The sequence below is a fragment of the Penicillium cosmopolitanum genome (assembly GCF_028827165.1).
Source record: "Penicillium cosmopolitanum strain IBT 29677 chromosome Unknown utg000011l:1.0-3548175.0:1.0-3550911.0, whole genome shotgun sequence".
NCBI lineage: Eukaryota > Fungi > Ascomycota > Eurotiomycetes > Eurotiales > Aspergillaceae > Penicillium > Penicillium cosmopolitanum.
The window spans coordinates 57,468-80,594 of record NW_026622681.1 but is presented as its reverse complement, the minus strand read 5'-3'; the positions used below and the strand labels follow the sequence as shown (position 1 = coordinate 80,594).

At 40.6% G+C, this 23,127-nt stretch overlaps 4 protein-coding genes across 4 annotated transcripts; 3 read left to right on the top strand and 1 right to left on the bottom strand.

Annotated features, from left to right (window-relative positions):
• Nucleotides 1-2,154: 2,154 nt before the first annotated feature.
• Nucleotides 2,155-3,096, top strand: N7509_011485 (alpha/beta hydrolase; the record flags this gene model as incomplete). Its single annotated transcript, XM_056636122.1, has 1 exon — nt 2,155-3,096. One exon carries the CDS (start codon nt 2,155-2,157, stop codon nt 3,094-3,096), a length of 942 nt encoding a protein of 313 aa, XP_056482152.1.
• Nucleotides 3,097-3,471: 375 nt separating this feature from the next.
• N7509_011484 (zinc-dependent alcohol dehydrogenase family protein) lies at nt 3,472-4,889 on the bottom strand (the record flags this gene model as incomplete). The annotated part of the gene is made up of 4 exons (XM_056636121.1): nt 3,472-3,652; nt 3,731-4,079; nt 4,107-4,239; nt 4,344-4,889. 4 exons carry the CDS (start codon nt 4,887-4,889, stop codon nt 3,472-3,474), a joined length of 1,209 nt encoding a protein of 402 aa, XP_056482151.1.
• Nucleotides 4,890-13,519: 8,630 nt separating this feature from the next.
• On the top strand, nt 13,520-14,696 carry N7509_011483 (GPR1/FUN34/yaaH family-domain-containing protein; the record flags this gene model as incomplete). The annotated part of the gene is made up of 6 exons (XM_056636120.1): nt 13,520-13,724; nt 13,786-13,873; nt 13,923-13,987; nt 14,044-14,079; nt 14,173-14,397; nt 14,455-14,696. The coding sequence occupies 6 exons, from the start codon at nt 13,520-13,522 to the stop codon at nt 14,694-14,696; spliced, it is 861 nt and encodes a 286-aa protein (XP_056482150.1).
• Nucleotides 14,697-15,444: 748 nt separating this feature from the next.
• On the top strand, nt 15,445-16,486 carry N7509_011482 (uncharacterized protein; the record flags this gene model as incomplete). Its single annotated transcript, XM_056636119.1, has 2 exons — nt 15,445-15,566; nt 15,766-16,486. 2 exons carry the CDS (start codon nt 15,445-15,447, stop codon nt 16,484-16,486), a joined length of 843 nt encoding a protein of 280 aa, XP_056482149.1.
• Between the last annotated feature and the right edge of the window lie 6,641 nt (nt 16,487-23,127).

The following is a 23,127-nucleotide window of genomic DNA, read 5'->3' as shown; positions in this document are numbered from 1 at the left end:
AACGATAAAAACGGTACGATATCGTCAAAAAGCGATATCGTGTGCATCCCTAATCCAGTAGTACAGTAGAATTCATAGGACATAATAATTCAAACAGGCTGACCTCGGGAGAAGACCTGGAACACAACTTCGTTGCGGAACAATCAGTCATTGCGATCATGTGATTCACGTTTCAATCTCAAAATCACGTGTTTTCCTATGAACACCACTGTAGGCTACCATAGACACCTTCATTGGACATCAATTTGAATGTATGAGGGCGTCAGGTATCCGAGAGGATGATGACATCCTACAGCCTAATGCCTATCAAAAAATTGAGGCCCCATGACCCGACATTGCAGATCTGCTTATCTTCCCCAATGTCACAAAACTCGTAGTACCCATACAAGTCCCCTAGAGGCAGCCTCAAAGAATATACAGTCATTAACCTTAGTCATCGAGGCAATTCGTCATACATATCAACAAGTCCAACAAGACCACCCAGACAAAGCCGAAATTATGATGCAGGGAACTTTAACCACCACAGCGAGTTGCAGGAAGGAGGGCAAAGTGGCCACATATTACCATCAAGGGGAGGCAGAGTCAATTCTACAACTGATGGAAGACTGGTACTTGAGAAGCTTATTTGCGAGAATATCACCCTAAAGGAATTGCCTTGGCGGTCGACCATTGATATTTGCCTCGTGTCTAGGTTTCTAGGTTGCTAGGCTATGAGATGTAACCGAAGCGCCGCTGTTCAACTACATGGGGGCTCTTCTGAATCTTTACCGTACGGATCTAAACTGTCAAATCTATCCACTGATAGAACAAAAACAGAAGTATGTGGGATTGAGATACTGATGTAGATGGGTACAATGTGCAGTATTCCGCGCCGCCATCCTTATACCTGCTTGTTTGATTAAGAAAATCCTCAGCGAGAACACAAGTGATATGCCTAACGTAGCGCATAATTCATCTATAGAGAGTCGTACAAAGCTGCTCTCTGACCTGATCACATTATATCTCCCATGGACTACCTCAACAGGAGGATTCTATCAATTCCAATCAAAGGCGCTCTTTGTTCTTGCTCATTGCTATCCAAAATCTTCGAGTGAACTAAGCAATGCATGGGAACAAATTCCCAGTTTGGATTTTCAATACTGCCTTTGGCATGGGGAGTGTTGCACTTTCATTTATTCTTCTAGTTGACGACTGATTTGGATGTTTATTGGAAAACGACACCGCGCGTAGACACCGGCCAGCCCACTTTTGAACATATGAATCAGGCCCCTTGTTCAGTAACAGATTTGAGTTGATAATCATCAGCAAAATTCTTCAATAAAAGTAGTGTGTACAGCGCTGACGGGGATTAGGAACCAGGACACGATACCTGAGAGGATTTCCCAGCAGCGCGAAGATATTTTATATAAAACCCTAATATTATGCTTTCCCCCGAACAAAAGAATGAGTCTTTGATTCACAACCCAAAGCAATCTGCCATTGGAATTTCCGGAAAAGCCAGTACTTCAGCATTGTAAATTAATACTGTCCATTCAATTCTGCAATATTTGAGTGAAGCTAGCTTCACAAGGGCTCAGAGAGCTACTGATGATATTGGTCTGATTTAAATTTGCCTTTATTTATCATGTGCTATCTGAACGAAAAGGCGCCGGTCTGATGGAGTGCACGGATCGTATGCTTCTGGGGACTTCAATTAGCATTTTAAGGGTTGGTTTCGCCCACTGCCAGATCGCTGCAGAATGACAAAACGCTTGAAGCTCTGTGGATCTAAATCATCATTGGAAGCCCTATATTCTTGGACTAAGAATTTACTGAGCATCACTGCAGGATCTGTATGAATTTAATATTTATTAATCCAGTTGTACGCCTTTAGAAAGCAAGATCGGACGTGAGCGGATCGGCCGAAATTTATCGGAGATAGTACACACCGCCTAGTGCTGAAATAATCTCTCCCACTCTGCTTTTCCGATTTTGAACATCGAGCCCGAAAATTATCGGCTTCGCCGATAATTGACGGATTCAGTTACGTCATGACATCCTATTGCCGAAATATGATGTATCTCTTTGAAGCCTATAAGAACAAATACGCGGGCTTTATTCCATTCTCTGCTGTAAAAACTCTCAAATATCGATTTATCCCACACGGCTACAATCATGTCCGGCAGAATCGAGACGGTCAGCATCCCAAATATTGCGTGGAAGACCGCAGCCGATATCCACTTTCCACCCAACTTTGACGAGAAAAAGAAGTACCCGGCGGTCGTTTCTGCCCACCCTATCGGCTCCTGTAAAGAGCAGACCTCGGGTAACATATATGGAAAGGCAATCGTGAAGGCAGGGTTTGTGGTTGTCACCTTCGACGCTTCTTTCCAGGGCGCTTCCGGTGGCGGGCCCCGCTTTATCGAGGACCCTGAGTTCCGCGTCTCGGACTTCCGCTTTGTTGTCGACTTCATCCAAACACTCCCTTATGTCGATGCGGAGCGCATTGGCGTGCTCGGTATCTGTGGCGGAGGTGGCTATGCCATCAATGCAGCCATGACGGACTACCGCTACAAATGTTGCGTCGGTATCACGCCCGTGAATTTCGGCCGACTCTCCCGAGAAGCGTTTGGTGATTTCGACCCTGTGGCCTCGCTGGAGAAGATGGCCAAACAGCGAACTATTGAGGCTCAGGGTGGTGACCGCCTTGTCATTAACCTGCTGCCACCTACCGTTGACGATGCCAAGAAAGCGACCACGGACATTGATGTGATCGAGGCAACCGAGTACTACAAGACCAGCCGCGGCCAGGCGCCAAATGGCTGCACCAGCGGTCTTTTCTCTTTCAATAGTGCCGCGCTCGCGTGGGATGCTTTCAACCATGCTGAGGTACTTATGACAAAGCCGCTCATGGTTGTCGTCGGTGATAAACCCGGCGGTTTTGGCGCTTACCGTGATGCCCAAGAAATCTATGGACGGGCTGGCTCCAAACAGAAGCACATAGTAGCACTGCCAGGAATCTCGCATTATATGCTTTACGATAAGCCCGAAGCTGTCCAGCCCGCACTAGAAAGGGTCCTCCCCTTCTTTAAAGAGCACCTTGGCGAAGCTAGATAGATCGGAACATTCGCACTGCAAAATGAAATCCGGAAATGAAGTATCTTATCATTCAAATTTTCCAAAATGCTATACAGCGAAATATCTCACATATCGAAATTTCAATCTTAAGTTACATGTTTGAGTATATTGGAAGATGGTAATTTATTAAGTCGCTGATGACATCTATTCATCACCCCAACATTGAAGGTTGATAGGGCAATTTCGGCATAACTTCATATGTCGTCGTGAGATGCTGAAATAGAGTACAAGAAGTTCTAGTCTATTAATATCTCGCTAGATGATATACTCGATTGCTGACTATAGTTTTTGCTGACTATGGTTTTTAACTTAACACTTCATTGATTTGATATTATGAGCCTAAACTATATCACCTCAATGAGACACTGTAATTACAACTTTCCCAAGGCATTGTCCTGAGTAGAGATAGTCGAAAGCCGCAGGAGATTCGAAGAAGTCAAATGTCTTCCCAATGATCGGTTTCAACGAAATGTGATTCTCTTCGAGAAATCGGCAAAGATTTTCTTGGTCAGCCTTCGACCCAACTTGAATTGCCCTATGAGTTGGTTAGTTCAATTCGTCTTGCGTGTTCAAAAGCTGTCTGTTTCTTATATGATAACTCACTTCAAGGTACCGACTTTCAAAAAAAGCTCTCCCAAGGATTTGACAAAGTCGTCTAGTTGCAGCCCCCCCCAGGAACCCGATCCAGGAGATCTGCCCGCGGGTCGACATAGAGTTGACACTCTTCTTGATGCTCATGCCACCGACAGTTTCGAGCACAATGTCAACACCTTTCTCTGCTGTCAGATGAGCTACACATTCTTCCCAGTCAGGATTTTCACGATAATTGATGGTATCAATAGCACCAGTTGGACCAAAAGCTGTGACATCCTGCAGCTTCTTATCAGAAGAAGATGTAATTATCGGACGAATACCGGCGCCTATACAGATCAACAGAGCGAACAAACTGACGCCCCCAGTTCCTACATATCACTTGCTTATCAGCCTACCGGACAACTTTCTGACATCAAAAGGTCGGGTTTTGAGCATACCAAGCATCAGAGCACTCCTTTCGCCTTCGTGAGATTCATTCATCTCCAAGGCATTCCAAGCTGTAGTGCCGGCACATGTTATACACGAAGCCTAGACAATCGTTAGACTTAATCCAGCTCGAGAAGGGGATATGATCGGTAAGTGATGGCAACTGTGAACAAAGTGACGGAATGGACTGGTTTTAGTCGACATACCTCAGCCCAGGAAAGATGTGGTGGAATATGAACAAGGACGCTCTCATCAAAGACAGCATACTGACGCAGGACTCCATCAATATTTCCGCCTAGTTGAGCAACCTTGCTTTCAGGATCTACCCCGTCAATGTACCTCAAGTCGAAAATTGGGGACACGCGGTCTCCCAATGATACTTTGCTGACTGCCGATCCGACAGCAATCACCTCCCCGGCACAGTCAGATGCTGGAATTCCCTGGTCTTTGACTGAAACAGGATATCGGCCGTGGAGCATTCCAACGTCTCGATAGTTCAAAGAGACGGCGTGAATGCGAATCAGAACCTCACTTGACTGTAGCGATGGGGTGCGTTCAATAGATGGAATAATGGCCTCCGTGTTCTCACCCTGCCCACGTCGAAACGCGCTGTATGTTGCTGGCACCGTCATCTCCTCGAAAGCAGACTTTCTTTCGATGATCAACAATTCGATTGCAAATCCGCCTCGAACACCCGGAAATATTCTGTTTCCCGCTGACACGAGACCATCTTTATAAATGAATCCTAGCATCTATATTGACTCAATCATCTTAAAAATCATTTGTCATTATGGGATCATCAACGGCGTACCATTGCAAATGAAAAGGCTCAGAATTAGTAATATGGCTTTCGAGCCGAAATCCGATGAGTTCGCCCGCCGCAATCCCACCAGCATTTCGGCCGATAACGCACCGAAAACCGTATGTATCCTCTACCGCACAACTATCTTTAAGAATCAAGTGGGAAATAAGTGTCTCCACATGCAGGATTTGGAAAAGTACATTGGATTATTAACATCGTGCTCGATTACCAATGATTCCAACTTCAGCTTATAGCGCGAGGATTTTCATAGCGTCCCCCGACTTTTGGGTGTGTGGGCATTGCTTCGGCCGAAATTAATTCAATTGTTCGGCATTAGTGCGGGGAATTAGTATACCAACCATCGGCTGACGACCTCGTCTCAGGACATCCCATAACGAGTAAATACTCTACTGCATCATTTTTCATGACCGAAGCCTGCCCGGGTATGATGCTTCAGAGATTGATTCGTCCATGGTGAGTCTTATATTGAAATTCACTACACGCCACGATATAGTTTTACTGATGGAACTTATTTTCTTTGCTCTTTTTATAATAATTGTCTGTTCCGTCGCGGGAGAATTACACAAGCGTTTCAATATGTCTGTACCTACGACCAACCAAGCATTCAGACGTTCACCAGGTGAGAATCCGGGAACGATCTACTCGACGGTAACAAAAGAAACTTTCGCTTCAACCGCACGATGTTCTAATTGAGGTACATGCCGCTTCTTTAAATTACAGAGACGTCGCTTTGCTTCATGGTAAATATCATATATCGTGTAAGGAACAGGGAAATCCGGGATCCGATTGCGCGGGTGAGGTAGTGGCTGACGGGTCACATGTGAATAATGTGCTTGTTGGAGATGGCGTGGCCCCAATTTTCGACTTGAAATATATCAATGATGTGAATCCACTAGGAGAAGTATCACATTTGGGGGGATATATAGATGGTGTACTGCGGCAATAAGCAAATTTCGATGGAAAGGTTGTGGTTCATTTTCCGCAACATCTTCGTCGCGGGTTCAATCCCTTTCCTTTATGCTGTCCACCTTTTTTTTTTTACAAAAGTAGAATTAAAACTGCCACTATTTACTTAAATAATGATATGCCCACTGATCGTCTTCTTATCGAGAACGCTTGTCCGATCTCTTTGATGCGTGGTGTGACCAAGTCCTATCGATAGAAAAGAGAATTGTTTCGTTATTTTTATAACCACTATCCGATGGGTATCCAGGATTGCCAATGAGTTCTAGTTATCAAGAGTTGGTGGCAGCATAGAGGTCCTAGATTGGAATGCAAGATTCGATAGATCGGAACGTCGAAAGATGCCCCACCTAAATTGTTACAGGGATATTAGCAGAGAATAAACATCTCCCGTGGATTGATTCTCTTGAGTGCTGAAAACAGATTTATATAACAATAGAGCTTCAGTTCTGAAATCGTTTTATATCCGTCCGACACGAGCAGTCGCCGAGACGGTGGTTCGGCCGACAGCAGCGGACTGTAAAATAAAGTGAGTTACAAGCATCTGTCAAGAATCTTTTGATAACTATATTGTAGTGGCAGTCTATAGCAAGTTCATGCTCACGTGGCGACTACTGTCACTCTTTTGAGTGATCTCTTCTTTGTGACAGTAAATTGGCTTGCGGCCCTCATCAATATTGCGGACTTGGCAACCTACGTGAGTAAACTTCATATCGCCCCCGCCTTATAAATCCCAAGGTGCCCTTGATCATCATTTGCCTAGCATGTTTGAGTCTCCTCCTTCTAAGCTTGCGTCTCATCCGGCATGTCTTTGATATCTGCTTGGACCATAGGGATTGTCTCTGCGCCAGTCAACAGCCAGCAAGGCAAAGACCGTAGATGTTGCCCACTGACGCATTTGAAACGAACTTTGTACAATTTTTTGGAGTGGAAAATGTCTTTTGAACTTTCGTATTGACCATATACGACATTAGCGGGTTTAATGGATGTTGGACCCCCGAAGCTATTCCCGGATGCTTCTTGGCGCAACTACCATTAACTTAATGTTCCAATTTGGATCTATCTCTTTGAAAAAGAATTCAGTGGAGCTACCAAGCGCAAATTTACTATCATATCTAACAGCATCCAAATTGTCTCATCTGGTCTGCGCTGACAGGGATCTGACACGGCCTGGCTAGCATTATTAGATGCGCTGCCTGGGAATGTTAGCAGTCCACCAATGGATGAGATCTGGACTATTGTGGCCCCTTAGTTACAGGAATTTGTCTTGCGGAATATGTGAACGGCCTCTTGAGTGATGAACACTGGACGCCAGAAAAAGGCTTCCATTTGCAGCCGAGCGTACGAGTCTGGGACGGAATCGGTGTCTCCCACGACCGCATATCCCGCATTGTTGACTGCCACATTAACGCTGTCAAATCTCTCTAAGGTTGCAGATAGAGCATTGATGATGTTGTCTTTTCGTGTGACATCAAGCTTGAGCTTCAGAACGTTGGGTTCGTCAGGTATGTAGGGGAGCGAGGCCACATTCCGAGCGGTTGCAACAACCTGCTGCCGGGCTTAGTAAACCACATCGGATGAACAGCCAGTGACTTTTTGTTGAAAATGTGAAAGAAATGCTCAGTACATGCCGAACCAGACAGTGCTTGAGTCGAGAATCTCCGAATTTTTGATCTCTTCGCCTATTCACCAGTATATGAGAAACTGAGATATAATTCTCTGCATCTGACCTTGCCGAGGCAGCAACTCTACCACTGAAAATTGGGGTTCAGATTACAGGAAAGCATCTAAACACGGCTCAATATCTCCTGGAGCATGGAAAGACATTTATATTTCCTAAATGAATCCCTCCAATGTCCTCTCCCGCGGGTGCCGTAGACATCCATTCTGCTTGATTTGTCCTGATTCTCCGCGCAACCTGCTGAAGCTGTTTTAACGCGAATGTCGTAGTAATTGCAAATTTTGGACATCCACTATATAGTTGTAAGAAATATCTTTGCTTATATACTATTCATAGTGTTCACCGGTCTTAATTGATTATCAAGAAAATATAGCTGCTACAGTGATATCAAAGAACGGTGGCAAGATTCATATCGCTTAATCAATTGTATTTTTTCATAATGAGCGGGTATACTGCTAATTTTCCCCAAGAGTACCTTTACTGAAGCCATATTGCTAAATGAAGGACTTTATGGCTTTTTATCTTGAATATATAAACTAAAAGGTAATTCATCATAAAAGTCACTCGAAAATGGAAATGTTTATAACTTTTCTGATCGAATTACACTTCAAAGCATCATTAATTAATTTTATTATTTAAAAACTGAATTACTACAAAATTATGTAAATTAGTCTTATTACCGAGGCTTTGCCTTAAGCGGGATGCGGGAAACCCGCGGGAAATAGGGAATCCCACATCCCATTTCGATGTTTGAGCATGGGACTGAAAGAACGGGAGAATGAGCGAGATGCGGTGGATTTGGAGATGGTAAACTCTTATTGTGCACTTCCGACATGGTTTTTTCCTCAGCGCGTCGTGATTTTTGTTATCGACTTAAGGGTCGAAGCTAGCCGCGGGTACCCACAACCCGCCTGCATCCAGAAACTCGCATGGCAGCACAAGCCATCTGCTCATTGCAGAATTACTACAATTCACATAGAATTGGGAGGAAAGTAAATTACCAATTTCACCGTTCGTGACTAATCTATTGTTTCCCGAACTAACGTAATCCACGGCCGAGCTGGCCACACGGCCGAGCTGGCCACCCACCCCCATTGCAAAATTTCAAAATTGATTATCTTAGCCAACACCTACTAATTTGACTAGATAATAGGATTTTTACATGAAGTAATCCTATGCCCTCTCACTCCACATCCACTACAGGTAGGAGGAGCCCTCCTAGCCGGTTGAATCGGCTGATTAGGCAGATCGACCTGTTCATGCAATACTACCTCATCAGCTTCTATAGGCTCATTTAGCTGTTGAACTAGCTGTAGGCCCTCTTCGATCGATAGGCCCTCTTCGCGAGTGATCTGCTTAGTCGAACGAGTACGCTTTTGGCGTTTCTTTTCATTCGCTGCGCGAAGGTTTGTATTATCCTGCGCTAGTAATGCAGCGCCATATAACGATAGATAGGCGCCCTTGATAATCTGATTAAGTATGAGTTTTGACGGTGTAGGCGGGCTATGCGATCGCTGTTTTAGAAGCTCTTTAAGCATAGAAGCTTGCTTTTCTAGCTGAATCGCTGTTCTAGGCGTTTTTGGTGTAAATTGGCTAGATCTGCTGCTTGGTCGGCTTGATGGTGGTGAAGGCGTTCGGAGAGAAATATTAAGCTGCGAAAGTACTCTATCGGCATTAACTGGTACAATACCAGTAGCTGCGAAGCTGCTTTGAATAATATTCGGCTGAAAAGCTTCTACTCTTGCGCGTGGATAGTCTGCAAGAAAATCAAGCTTATCAATGTGATTATAGCCAGTACGGGCTAAATCACTCACAAAGCGACCGTAGGCACGCTTTAGTACTGCAAAGCACCCAACATCAAGCGGTTGAAGTAAGTGTGACGAATATGAAGGCATGCAGACTGGTATAATATCATTTTCGGCACAGATTCGAACGAATTGAGGTGTAAGATGGCTACCGTGCCCGTCAAGGATCAATAGCCGAAATCGTCCTCGTACACGTAAATTAGTATATGGAATAAAGATCTTTTGGAGCCAGCGAAGGCCGATTTCATCGGTAGTCCAGCTATTATTCGATACTTCAATTCGCCAATCTCTAGGGAGATTCGACGATTCAAACCAACCAGCAATATAAACCTGGCCTTTGAATATAATACAGGGCGCGCAGCGAATAGCCGTCAGCGCATATTGTTTCGATCGCAGTGACCCATTCGCGATTTCCTGGCTGTAGAATTGATCGCCGACCGTAGTATTCTGCTCGTATAACCACCTTTTGCGATGATATAAGGCCCATCGCGAATCCAGTCTCATCAAAGTTGTAGATATCCTCCGGTTGGATACCGTTCTCATCAATCGCACGTTGCACTGTCAAAAACCACTCTTTTATAGACTTTGGATCCTCGTTAAGAGCGCGCTGATAGTCATATCGCTTTGAAAAGCGCGATCGAAGCTCATCGCGCCGTTTCACAAAGGTTGATACCCAATTAACGCCAACAGTTAATGGGGGGGGGTTGTTCCACGCGCTTTAAGAAGAATATTAGCCATCTCTCGTACGGTAGAAGGCCTTGGCGCTGCTCCACGCGAATCCATAGAGATAATCCACTCAGTAAGCGAATCATCTTCGTATGGAGTCAATTTATAGCTATTTGGGCGTATATCAGCGCGTGAGACTGTGCTATGGGCACGCGTCTGTAAGGTAGAACGCGGTATAGCATAGAGCTTCGCTGCTGCGCGAATAGATTTGATACGGCCATTTTTTATATCATTAAGGGCTAATAGGATCTTGCCCTCCTGATTGGCCGATTTCTGTGAAGATGCAGTGCGAATTGGTGGCATGGTAGGCGGTTGAATTAGGTAGGGTGGTAGGAAGACGCGATTTTGGATGGGGTGGCCAGCTCGGCCGTGTGGCCAGCTCGGCCGTGGATTACGTTATACCAACTTCTCGGTAATTTGGGTAAGCCATACAACTCAACCAACCCGCATTTGGCGAGGTCTATTACCGGAACGGCAATGGGGTGGGTATTCCAGATTATAGAGAGCAGGAAAAAAAAATAATACTGTAAAATGATTGTGTCTGCACGAAAAGGTTATACCAAATTCTTCCCCTACGAACTAGCAAGTCAAATTTCTCCCCAAGCTATAGGAGCATAATTTATGTCCACAATTCCAATGCCGCGTTGTCATTGTGGCTTCCAGTGCCCATCGGGTCTCGAGTTTCCACATTGAAAGTATCACCCTAACGGGTGAATACGAAACTTGGAAAGCACACGGCCAGAGCTCTTTCCGGGGCTGGTAATGAAATCGAAAGACGTTACGGGTCTCGTGGTCTTCATGCCTTCAGTTTACACCCTGGCGGAATCTGGAACAAATTATTGCGCCACGTCTCGGATAAACAGAAGGCTACCTGAGCCAAGGATGATGTTGTGTCAAACTACTGGAAAATCCTAGAACAACCAGCAGTCATGACTGCGCGGGGTGGTTGTGACGAAGGATTTAAAAGGCCAGGCAGGAAAATACTTGGATAACTGTCAGATTGATAGGCCGCATGATACCACTAAAGGGAACTACACTCCCGGATAAGCTCTGTGGCCATATGATGTAGGCGACGGGTCAAGGCCTTGGGAAAAGACATTGAAGATGCTACAACCGAACGACGGATGATGCACTGGAGCTCGGATCTCATTGCCGAGAGCAGAATGTTATCAGATAAAAGGGAAATACATCTATTCAGTAAACAAAAGCAACGCATAGCTTCGAAGAGTTTAAATTCCTATGAATATGGTGCTAGAATCATTGTTAGAGTACTTCTCAACAGATGAACCGTCGAATTGTCGACACTACCGAACGGCCTATTTTGTATCCCGTAGTAAATTCTATCTCCCATGTATCAGCCAATCTAAGTTCGTTGCGACAGATACATGTACTTTACTTCGAAGTTGTATTCAACAGTCAATCGGACATTTAATTTGTATACTAACTCTATTGAGTTTCCGGGTAAGTTGAACTGAAGCATCATTTTTTGTATCATCATTGTAAGACATAGACAAGGATATTTCAAATTTACAGCATAGGCTATAACTTCACCAGTTCGGCTTCGGTGGCGGCAGAAGCCTCCTGTATGAATAAGTCCTATAAGGTCAGCTACAAGGTGGCACTTCACGTGCCACTTCGCCATTTGAGTTTTTTGTTATTCGAGGCATTCCTGGTATACGAAACCCAATTGCCTTAGTTGGCTAGCTCAATAAGAGGAGAGATAAGAGGAACACTAGGTGGAAGAGCGAATATAGGCCGACAAAATAATAGAAAACGACAGGTCCCTGCACCCATTTCTAAAGCTGCCACTGAATGAGAAGTCGGGAGGCCTAGTATCTCTACCAAAACCTTGCTCATGCCTAAGTCATTTGAAACCCGGGCTCCAAATGAGTTCCAAGTACCATATTACGACCATCACGGGAAAGAGGAAATACCGAAATACCAGAAAAATACCACACAGAAATGCAATGCAAAGGTATCTGGCTAAGGAAACTCAGCTCGTTTATTTTCAGTCCTCTTGGTACTCTTCAAAAGCTCCTTACATCTCATTTTCGGTACAGAATGCAGTCACCAGCGATTCTGTTGCAGAATTCCCGAATGGGTCATTGTTATTTGAATCCTCAATCGATTGAAACTCGCAAATGGAAGCCTCCAAATCTCTGTCACTCCAACCAAGATCCAATGGCACGAAGCCGGAAATATAATACTGCAGACAATTTCACCCTCCCACCTGGAGAGAGCAGTTTTGGTCTGACAACGGTCCGATGGTAAGTGGCTACTCGGCAATATAATCTCCCCATATTTCCGGGCTGGGTAGTCAGGGTTGGCATGGATATAAGAAAGGAGCATCATGCAATGAAAATATTGGTAAGACATGCTTGTCAGCAGACAATCACGATCTTCAAAGTCTGACCTTGGCACCTCTAATATATTTCTAACCCTGGTCATAAGTGAAGTTCTTTGTGATGTGTACAATAAAAATTGACGTCCCTTGAGCCCCTATAATGTTTACCAGTGGCATGCTGCACCTAGCACTAAGGTTTTGTTTCGGCAAAGACCTGTGGCCATTGGATTATTAGTTGATCCTGCAGTGGAATACCAGATACACACTTCTGGAGCCGGTTAACCCAGCCAGATTTTGTATTAACTAGAATATAGTTCAAACAGGCTTAACAAGTAAAACGTCGAGCAATATGATAGTCACTTCGGTATAGATTTGGGTGAAGGCAGGGGGGATAGGTACTCCTTGGCTGGTTATTCGACTAATAAAAGTGAGTCCAGGGACCCTCACTCGTAACTGCCGCGCCATTTCAGATAACCGGTGCAATTGTTCAAATGAAGAAGAAGGTGACTAGACAAAATTTATCCCGTAGGATTGCTGTAACATAGTCCCGGCTTTAATGACATGAAGCGGAACTCACATGCCGACCTTTAATTTTCATTTCGAGTTGAGTAGACAAGCGGATCAATTTTTTTTTATTGTTTTGGTACAGTCTTTCTCTAAAGTTCCGTTAACATTAATATGAAATAAATTATCCACTTGTGTCTCCTATTGGCCAAAATAAGACATTTTGAGAATACTATTTTCAATAGTATGGCCCAAACCAGTTATCCACATTGCCCGCATTACCTAAGCCCCAGATTGCCGAACCTACAAGTCTGGCTCTCACTTGGGAATTCCCCAGCCCGGCATAGTTGTTTACGAGCGTTTCAAGATTACCATCCTTAGATACGGCAATGATAGAGAGAAACTTATAAAATCCGCGATCCCTGGGGCTGTATGAGTTCCAGGACGAAGGGAACACCATTTTCCAACAAGAAAATTGAATAAACCTTCCACCTTCTCCACAACGTGAGGTAACATTCTTAACTACTATGAGCAACATGTCCACTACCACTGGCGACGAGAACCACCATGAGCCAATCATTCCAACACCTTCTCCGGCAAAAGAAATCAATCCATTGCAACGCATCAAAACAGCAGGAAGTGTTTCAATCCCGCCAGAACTGTTCGAACAGCTGTACCTTTCCCCTCACAATCGAGTCAAAGGCGAATTGCGACAGACCTTCGGAAATCCTACTCCAATCGGTACTCTTATTAATTTTGGCTCCTATTCTGCTTGATTTCCGCCTCACTGACTCTTAGACAGCTTTGGGTGGCTTCCTGATCTGTGCTACACCATTCTCGATGGTGACGTTGGGTTGGGATGGCGCAGGTGGTCTTGACGCTGCAAATGTGTAAGCACAATATCTGAGTGAAAGATACTGTTTAGCTAACAGCTCATAGTGGCTCTCTTGTATTTATGGGAGGTCTTCTATTGATATTAGGAGCCGTTGGGGAATGGATCCTAGGTGATTGACGGAAATGACCATCAATTGTTACTCTCGCTGATGATAAGTCCCAATAGGCAATACTTATCCTGCCACAGTATTTGCAATATTCGGTAAGTATTACTCATACTATCGTGTCTGGTTACCTATGGTCGTCTTTAGACGTGGCCTAGCGTAAAGTTTATTGGTATTGATGATCTGGTCAGGGGGATTCTGGTTTTCATTCGGCGCTACCTTACAACCTAGCTTTAACGCGTACGGCGCCTACTCTCCAGATCCTTCAAATCCAGCTAAGGGTATGAACGCCGAGTTCTTTGCCACGTTTGCGTTTTTCATGGTGGCAATCTTGATTGTCCTCACAGTACTCGGCATCGCAAGCATCCGAACAAATGTGAGCTTATTTTCGTTGTTTGTTGTCTTCATCCCTGCAGGTAGGTAAATGAGATGAAATTCATTCAAGTAGATTATATTAGCTAATTTGGCCAAAGTTGGCTGCCTTACTGCATCTTTTTTCGCTATCGCTCGCGGTGACGCTGTCTACGCCACAAAGCTTCAGCATGTCGGTGCAGGTCTGCTGCTGGCTGCGAGTTTGATTGGATTCTACATATTCATCGCCCTCGTACTTGCCTCGGTCGATTTTCCAATTGCAATCCCCCTTGGAGATTTATCTACAGTTATAAAAGGGGCAAATGAAAAGTCGAGAAAAAGAGGGAGGGCTGAAATGGTTTAATGCATATTATGTCAGCCGGATATCAAGTTTTATGCAGTCCAAGTCGCTTCTGAAAAATTGAAACAAGGTTGAATACATTCTGAACAATTATAACGAAAAGTAATAATCGAATGATGTGTATCTCTCGATTTATTGCGCGGCTTTCAAATATCATGGTAAAAGTGATAGTATTCAGGATTTGGTTGTCTGGTGGGAAGGTGTCTCTTTACTAGACGAGACAATAAGTATGGGGAGGAATAAAAGTAAGGCTTACAGATGCCCTTATCGGATCCAGTATTTATCTATACCTGCAATCGTGACCTTGAGCTTACCTCCCACGTCAGTGATTGACTTCAAGTTTTATATTAGATGTTTATACTCAGTCTCAGGTACTCTAGAAATTCTCTCTAATTATTTCTATCCTCTCTGTTTGTTGAGTCGTACATCTGCAAAGTTGGTGAATTATTTTTAATTCTGCCGAGATACGATAGCGGCATTATTTTATGACAGATAGTCGTATTTATGGAGGTATGTAATTAGGCCCGATCATTTTGGGTGACTATTCGAACGGTACTCCATGATGATTCATGGATTCTCTCCAGTCTCTCTATTGACGTCTGCTTTAAAACCTGCCTTAAAACACCCTGGCCTCGCTCCCTTTGTCTTTCAAATCTCTCTATATGACCAGCCGTACAGAACCACCTTGAGTAATAACTATTACTTCTCACCTCTGATTCTCCCACACTCAAAGCCACCAATCAACTACAAAATGGCGGCCCACCAACCAACGCCGTCATCCGACCACTCGCACTCCGGTGATCTTCGTCAGCACGTGTGCAAGGCTTGCGATCGCTGCCGCCTGAAGAAGTTTAAGGTATGTGACCCGTCACCGTAGAAGGGGAATTAACAGCCAAAGTTGGCTTTTCTTAAGTGTGATGAAAGTAGCCCATGGAACATACAACGCGATTTGCGTCTTTGGGGAGCGCAAGAAGAGTCATAAGGTCTATCCGAAGTGGTGAGTATTGGGAACAAAAAGATCACAAGCGTCCCACCCAGCTGACACAATCTTCTTCTTCTTACTCTTTTGCAGATACGTTGAAATGCTCGAGGAACAGCAAATGTGGCTTATTCACGACCTAAAAGAATTGTACCGCCGCAGCATAGATTTGAGCGGACCGCCAGGCCAGCCTTCGCCAAATGGTTACCCGCTCATCCATGACCTGCTTATGCGGCTTGGCACTCTCGATAATTTCGAAGGCGAAAGATTTGGAGACAATCCGGGAAAGTGGCAGATGGAGCATTGGCGCAACGGCATGCCGAAAATCCACTGGCCAGCACAAACGTATCCTCAACAGCTGGCCCAGGTGCTCTCAAGCTGTCCTGCTGACGTTATTTCACGGCGGACTGTGTCGCCGATTATACGCACCGGCAGCCCAACCTTCTGCACCTCTCCCTTGGGAAACATAGAAAAAAACCCTAAAAACACCAAGTCCACGCTACAAAGTACGCTCACGGCGCAGTCCCAACGCTCTATATACGTGCAGGAGTGGGTCGACCCGTTTGAAATACAAGATAAACCACAGTGGTCCCCGGATAGCGTCATGCTCAAATCATTCGACGAGATAGACGTCGTGCGCTCACTGGATTCTGTTCCTCTCAAATTCGACAAATTTATTCCGTTCCCAATGTTCTTGCCAGATTCCCAAGAATTTTTTACACGCTATAAGTACAAGGACTTTAACAATCTTCTAGGACCGGAATCCGACCCCGATCCTTCGTCCTACTCACGGACTCAGCAAATGTCCAATTGAGATAGCGGCACCCAAAAGGATAGCGAAAAATGCATCCGTGCCCTGTACCGTACTTGCCCATTATTGTTTTCTGTCGGTAATTGCAACCATTTTACCACAGTTTATCTTCTATCATTCTTTGTTCCCCCGAATTTTCTACAAGATTTGTCTCAATAGTCCTGCATGATAATCTCTTAGTTGTTTGCCGTCCAAGGGAGGAGTGGGCGTCGATTATCAGGTCCTGGTCCTCTAACTCCAGAGTCGATGCTACATAAGTAACTCATAGAACCTTCCTTCTTGATGGTTTGATTCACACTAAATCAATTAATTGGCTCATTTTTTTTTCATTTCGTCTTATAAAAATAGCTTTGTCTTATAGAGACAAGATACTCCGCTTACCAGTTAGACCCGCCCAGTGCGACCCGGCCCAGTCTACCCTCCACGAGAACGTGCTACGCAAAACCTGGCTGGATTCAAAGAGACTGTTTGTACAGCTACGTCATAAGTCTTTAAATGAACCAACCTTATTGCAGGTCCTTAGCTGTAACAGAATCATACAGTGAACTCCGCTTTTAGACAGCATAACATTGAGTCAACTATCGACGAGACACTCGACCTCCTTATCTAACTCAGAAAAACATGGGCACAGCACAAGCATGGAGTCAAGCACCCCAGCTTAATACAACTCAGATAATGAAACATAGTCCGATGTGCTGTTGAAAAGATATCAATCACCCGTATATCACAGTAATAATAAGCATGATCTAACCCAAGGGACCTGGAGCTTTGGGGCCCAAAGCTCAGCGGTGAAGAAGGCTTATATATGGGCAGTATTTAGACCCACCGACCCTAAAGCCCTCTTTTTTCCTGACCCCAAAGCCCAGAATTTCCCTCGTATGATTTATCTCAAACTTTTATAAGTTCTAATCTTATATATATATTATCTCTAATTTTATTCTTAGCCTCTATAGTCTTCTGTAGCAGTCGTACAACCTAACCCTAAATTATCTAAAACCCTTAATTTGTTTTAATAGGGTACAACCGGGAGGGTCTACTCTAGGGATCTAGATCTATACTCAAAACTTTTTATATAGGTTATTTTTAATATCCATCCCTGAATATATATTATTACTTAATAAGTTACTTTCTAGTACTTTTGTATATTCTCTAAATTTTAATAACTAATATAGAAACTAATATCTAGACATCGCCATAACCCATTTTGGGTTGAACATGCCGACCCAAAACCCAGTGGGTTGGGTTTTGGGTTATAGTAGCTAGAACCCAACCCAACCCAAAACCTAGTGGGTTATAAATGGGTAATCTATTTCGACCTATTTGGACCTATTTTAGCATAATTTTTCATAATTTTTCATAATTCTTATGTACTGTATTTGAATACCAGTTCTATATCCTTTTTTCTAGAAGGATTTAGAACTTAATATTTTATATATAGCTTTGTCTAATATTAATTATTCTATGTTTAAAATTTAGGATCTAAATATTAAGTATTAAAAAAGTTATTAAGAAAGTAAGACTTTGTATAAAGATATATATATAATCTAGTAGGGTATACCACTATCTTTACTATAGAACTCTGTAATTTATTTTATTTTTTAATATACTATTCTTGTCACAGGATTCCGAGTATACAACACCTCAGACACTCGACGCCGATCCGAAGCCGAATCCCCTTCGAGTTACCTGTATATCGAGGCCCACCCGAACCCTAATATATTTAAGATCCCACAAGTATTTAGGATTCTTGATCTCTTCAAGAATCAGTCTGTATATTAACTGTCTAATCTGATCTCTACTATCCGATATCCTTGCCTAGTCACAGGTCTCTAGCCTAATAACTTAGTAACCATTATAATTCTGATTCTTCTTTATTAACTACCTAAGGATTAAAGATGGTACCCTCTATGTAGACATCGCCAGAACCCATGTCAACCATGACCCAACCCAACCCAACCCAGCCCAAAATGGGTTTTGGGTCCAATTCTATAACCCATTGATGGGTTTTGGGTTGAGGCCCTTAACCCAAAACCCACATGGGGACCCAGTGGGTCCCCATTTTGGTGTAAACAGGACAAATATACCAAGCCTTCAAATACTGTATGTATCAGCGCTGTTTTAGGGCCTTATATATAGGTATTTTTAGTTTTTTATTTAATAATATTATTATTCTATATTAAAAATATATATATTACAGGTTAAAAGGGTTAAAAATAGTATATTAAAAAATAAAATAAATTACAGAGTTCTATAGTAAAGATAGTGGTATACCCTACTAGATTATATATATATCTTTATACAAAGTCTTACTTTCTTAATAACTTTTTTAATACTTAATATTTAGATCCTAAATTTTAAATATAGAATAATTAATATTAGACAAAGCTATATATAAAATATTAAGTTCTAAATCCTTCTGGAAAAAAGGATATAGAACTGGTATTCAAATACAGTACATAAGAATTATGAAAAATTATGAAAAATTATGCTAAAATAGGTCCAAATAGGTCGAAATAGATTACCCATTTATAACCCACTAGGTTTTGGGTTAGGTTGGGTTCTAGCTACTATAACCCAAAACCCAGTGGGTTAGGTTTTGGGTCAGCATGTTCAACCCAAAATAGGTTATGGCGATGTCTACCTCTATGCGTTAAAACCCTGTATCCTCTTGCGATAGCGCTTATTCTAAACCCGCTACGCCTCCTCCGGCTATTCGACAGCCCGAAGTTAAATTAATCTCGGATCAACCTAGAACCCCTATCAAACCCGAACCGGACTAGATATCTATCTATAAGACTGCCAAACGTATCGTTGATATATCGTTATCCCCTCCCCCTATACAGGATATAGATCTAAGGAATTACGAGTAAACCTATAACTAGAAGCGTTACAGAACTTGATCAAGAGGGCCTAAAGAAAAAGAAGTATAAAATTAAGCACCCTAAGAAGTTCCTAGTAGTTTATATACATTTTAAGGAACTTACTGCTTAAGTCTCTAAAATTTATATAGAAGACTTCTTAAATAGTCTGCCTACAAATTATAGGTAAATTAAAGCTAAGAAATACAAGAAAGTAGAGGGTTTTAAGGTTAATAAGTTTAAGAGATTATTCAGTATTTAAAAGTAAGGAAATTAGCTCTTCTAACTTAGTTACGTCTTCTAAGATAATTCTAGGGTTTACAAGGATAAGGAGATAAAGATCCTTGTAGGAGTTAAGTACCTTAATTCTAATTATAAAAATAATTAGACTGCAGAAGAGAAATAGCTTAAGGATAATAACGATAAATACCTTAGTAACTAGAAGTACTTTAAAGACTAGACTCTTACTCTGATATATAATAAAAATATCTTTACTAGAGAAGTTAGCAATAAGATAAAGTACTATTACTAACAAATTAATAAAGAACCGAAGACTTTTTACTATTATCTTGTAGATCTAAAGCGTTATCTACCCTAGGTATCCTAAGATAAATAAGCTTACTGTTATATATTAAAGCTATAACAGTAGTTAACCCTATATATCTAATAATATATAAAGAATATATCTACTACTTATATAGAATAGGTAGAAGAAGTACAGAGTATATAGGAATTTAATAAAGCAAAGGTACAAAAGTATAATCTATTTAATAATAATTCAAATTTAAGCTTAAAATACCTATAACTTAATAACTTATTTCTAAACCAGTCTAATAGTAAAGAATAAGATTAAAAGGGTCCTAAGTATTTATATCTAAGAAGCTTTTATAGTCCTAGATTAAACCTAAATTAAAATAACTTTAATTTAAACCCAAATCAAAATAACTTTAATTTAAATCTGAATCAAAATAACTTTAATTTAAATCTGAACCTCTCTTGTTTCAGAAACAGACCTTACCTATTTCTCTCTTAAAATAAAGATAATTCTAATTATACTTCTGTTACTAGAATTAGTCTATCTAGTTTCTTTAATAAAATACTCTCTAGCTTTTATTTTAACTATAGTAAGCTAGGTTACTAGGTAAGTAAATATTATTTACCGCTAAAAGCCCTAGGAGCTAGGATCTAGAAAACCTACTTAAGGCCCTAGTACTATTATAACGATACTTAGTTAAGAAGCTTAGGAAAAGTACTAAAGTCGAACTAACTTCTATAAGTTCTAACTTCTGGCCTTAAGTAGGAATAGTTATCTGTCTATATTCTAATTTACGTCTGAAATAATATCGAAATATATACAGATATTAATATCTACGTAGAGGTAGATCTTATTAGCTATAAATTTGTCTAGAAATATTACTTTGATTAAGTAAAGTATAATACTTCTCTTTTAGAAGTAGTAGGCCGATAAGATATCCCTACCTACAGTGTATAGATTATTCTAATTATTATATATAACTCTTAAGGAACTAAATAAGAGTTCTTACGTTCTTATATTATAGTCAACAGAGATCCCTGTCTATCTAGGTCCTCTATACTGTTATTAAATATAACTATTTAGGAAATACGAATTATATTAGTCCTATAGTAAAAATAGTAGTAGTTCGAATATAAGAAAGAGATAATAGAGTAGTTAGAACCTTACTAGTTTATAAAAGTATATAGAAACTAAGCTTATATATTTATAGTTATTAAAATATCTAAAGAAGTCTAGCTTCCTCTAGAAGAAGAAAAAGAATTAACTATAAATTAGGATTAGATTCCTTCTGAGTTATTAACGTTTTAGAATATATTTAAGGTGTAAAACTCTAAGATTATACTGCTGCAGAAAGAAACTAATTATTTAATTAATCTTAAAGAGAATACGTTACCTCTGTATAGCCTAATCTACCCCCTCTTATAAGCAGAACTTATAGAGTTATAGAAGTATTTTAACAAAAATCTAAAGAATAGTTAAATCTAACCCTCTAAGAGCCCTATAGGTATACCTATCCTATTTATACCTAAGAAGGATAGAGGACTATACCTCTACGTTAATTATTAAGAATTAAATAAAGTTTCTGTTAAAAACCAGTACCCTCTGCCCCTTATCTTAGAGATTCTTAACTATCTTTCTAGGGCTAGATTCCTTAGTAAAATAGACGTACAGAATATATACTATCAGATTTATATTTAAGAAGGAGAAGAATAGAAGACAGCTTTCTGTATAAGATATAGCTATTTTAAATATATAGTTATACCCTTTAGCCTTACTAACGTATCTGTAACGTTTTAAAGTTATATCTATACTGTACTCTATAGCCTTCTTAACACTATTTATATTATATACCTTAATAATATTCTTATCTTCTTAAAGATATATAAAGAGTATATAAAATATCTAAGTCTTATACTTAAAAGACTATAGAAAGTATAACTATTCGTTAAAGTATTAAAATATAGCTTCTATAAGCTATAAGTTAAATTCTTTAGCTTTATTATTAGTTAAAATAGTATCTTAATAGATCCGGAATAAGTTTAAGCTATTTAAGAATAGAAATAGCTAACGTCCTATAGGGATATTTAGGTCTTTCTTAGATTCTATAACTTCTATTAAAGATTTATCGAAAAATACTTATTAATTACGTTACTGCTTATAGAACTCCTTAAAGAGAGTAAAGACAGAAAAAAACCAGAAAGCATTAAACTAAACGATAGAGAATTAAAGATATTTTAAGATCTTCTCTATACCTTCTTAACTATATTCCTTCTTTGTTACTTTAATCTAGAAAGGCCTATTTAACTTAAAACTAATATATTAGGTTTTAGAATAGCTAGAATCCTCTTATAACCGGACAACTAGGGAATATAGTACCCTATTATATTCTAATCTAAGAAGTTCTTATCTACAGAACAAAATTATATAACGTCAGACTAACAGCTATTTATAATTATTTATTTCTTTAAATACTAGCGTTAATACCTTAAAGGAAGCCGGTACTAAGTTAAAGTTCTGACTAATTATTATAATCTAAGGCTCTTTATAAACTAACTAAAGATTAATAGAAGATAGGTATGTTAGTATCTCTTCCTTACCTCTTTTAATTTTATAATATATTACTACTTAGGTAAGATAAATCCTGTAGATAGATTATCTTATACCCTAGGAGAAGAGAAAGCTCTATCTGCAGAAAAGATATTAGGACTAATTTATAAGAGAATTATAGCTAAATTATTTATAAAAGTACAGTAGTTTACTATTAGTATAAGACTATCTAGAGAGAAAAGTAGAGAGAAATAGAAATCAATAAGTATAACTATATTAGTCTGTAGAAGTCTATTACTATCCTTCTCTCTAACTATAAGTAGCTTATCTAGTAACCTAGAGTCAGAACTAAACTAGGTTCAGAATAATACTGCTGTCCCTATAGATTAGAAGAATCTAGGGAAGACTATAGATAAGTCTAGTAAAGCTAATTATTTAGATCTAGAGGATAATCAAGAAGCTTTTCTAAGTTAGGGCTATAATATAACTAAGTTTCTCCTAAGTTAGGGCTATAATATAATATATTATAAGGTTTTAAGTTACTCTTAATTTATACTCTCTTAAATAGTATTTACTATAGCTATAAATAAAGATCTACTTACAGATAAATCCCTAAGGGAACTAAAAAGATTAATTAAGAAGCTCTAAGAAAATAATAAAATAGTTTAAGAAAGAACTAATATAATTATCGTAGGTAATTTAAA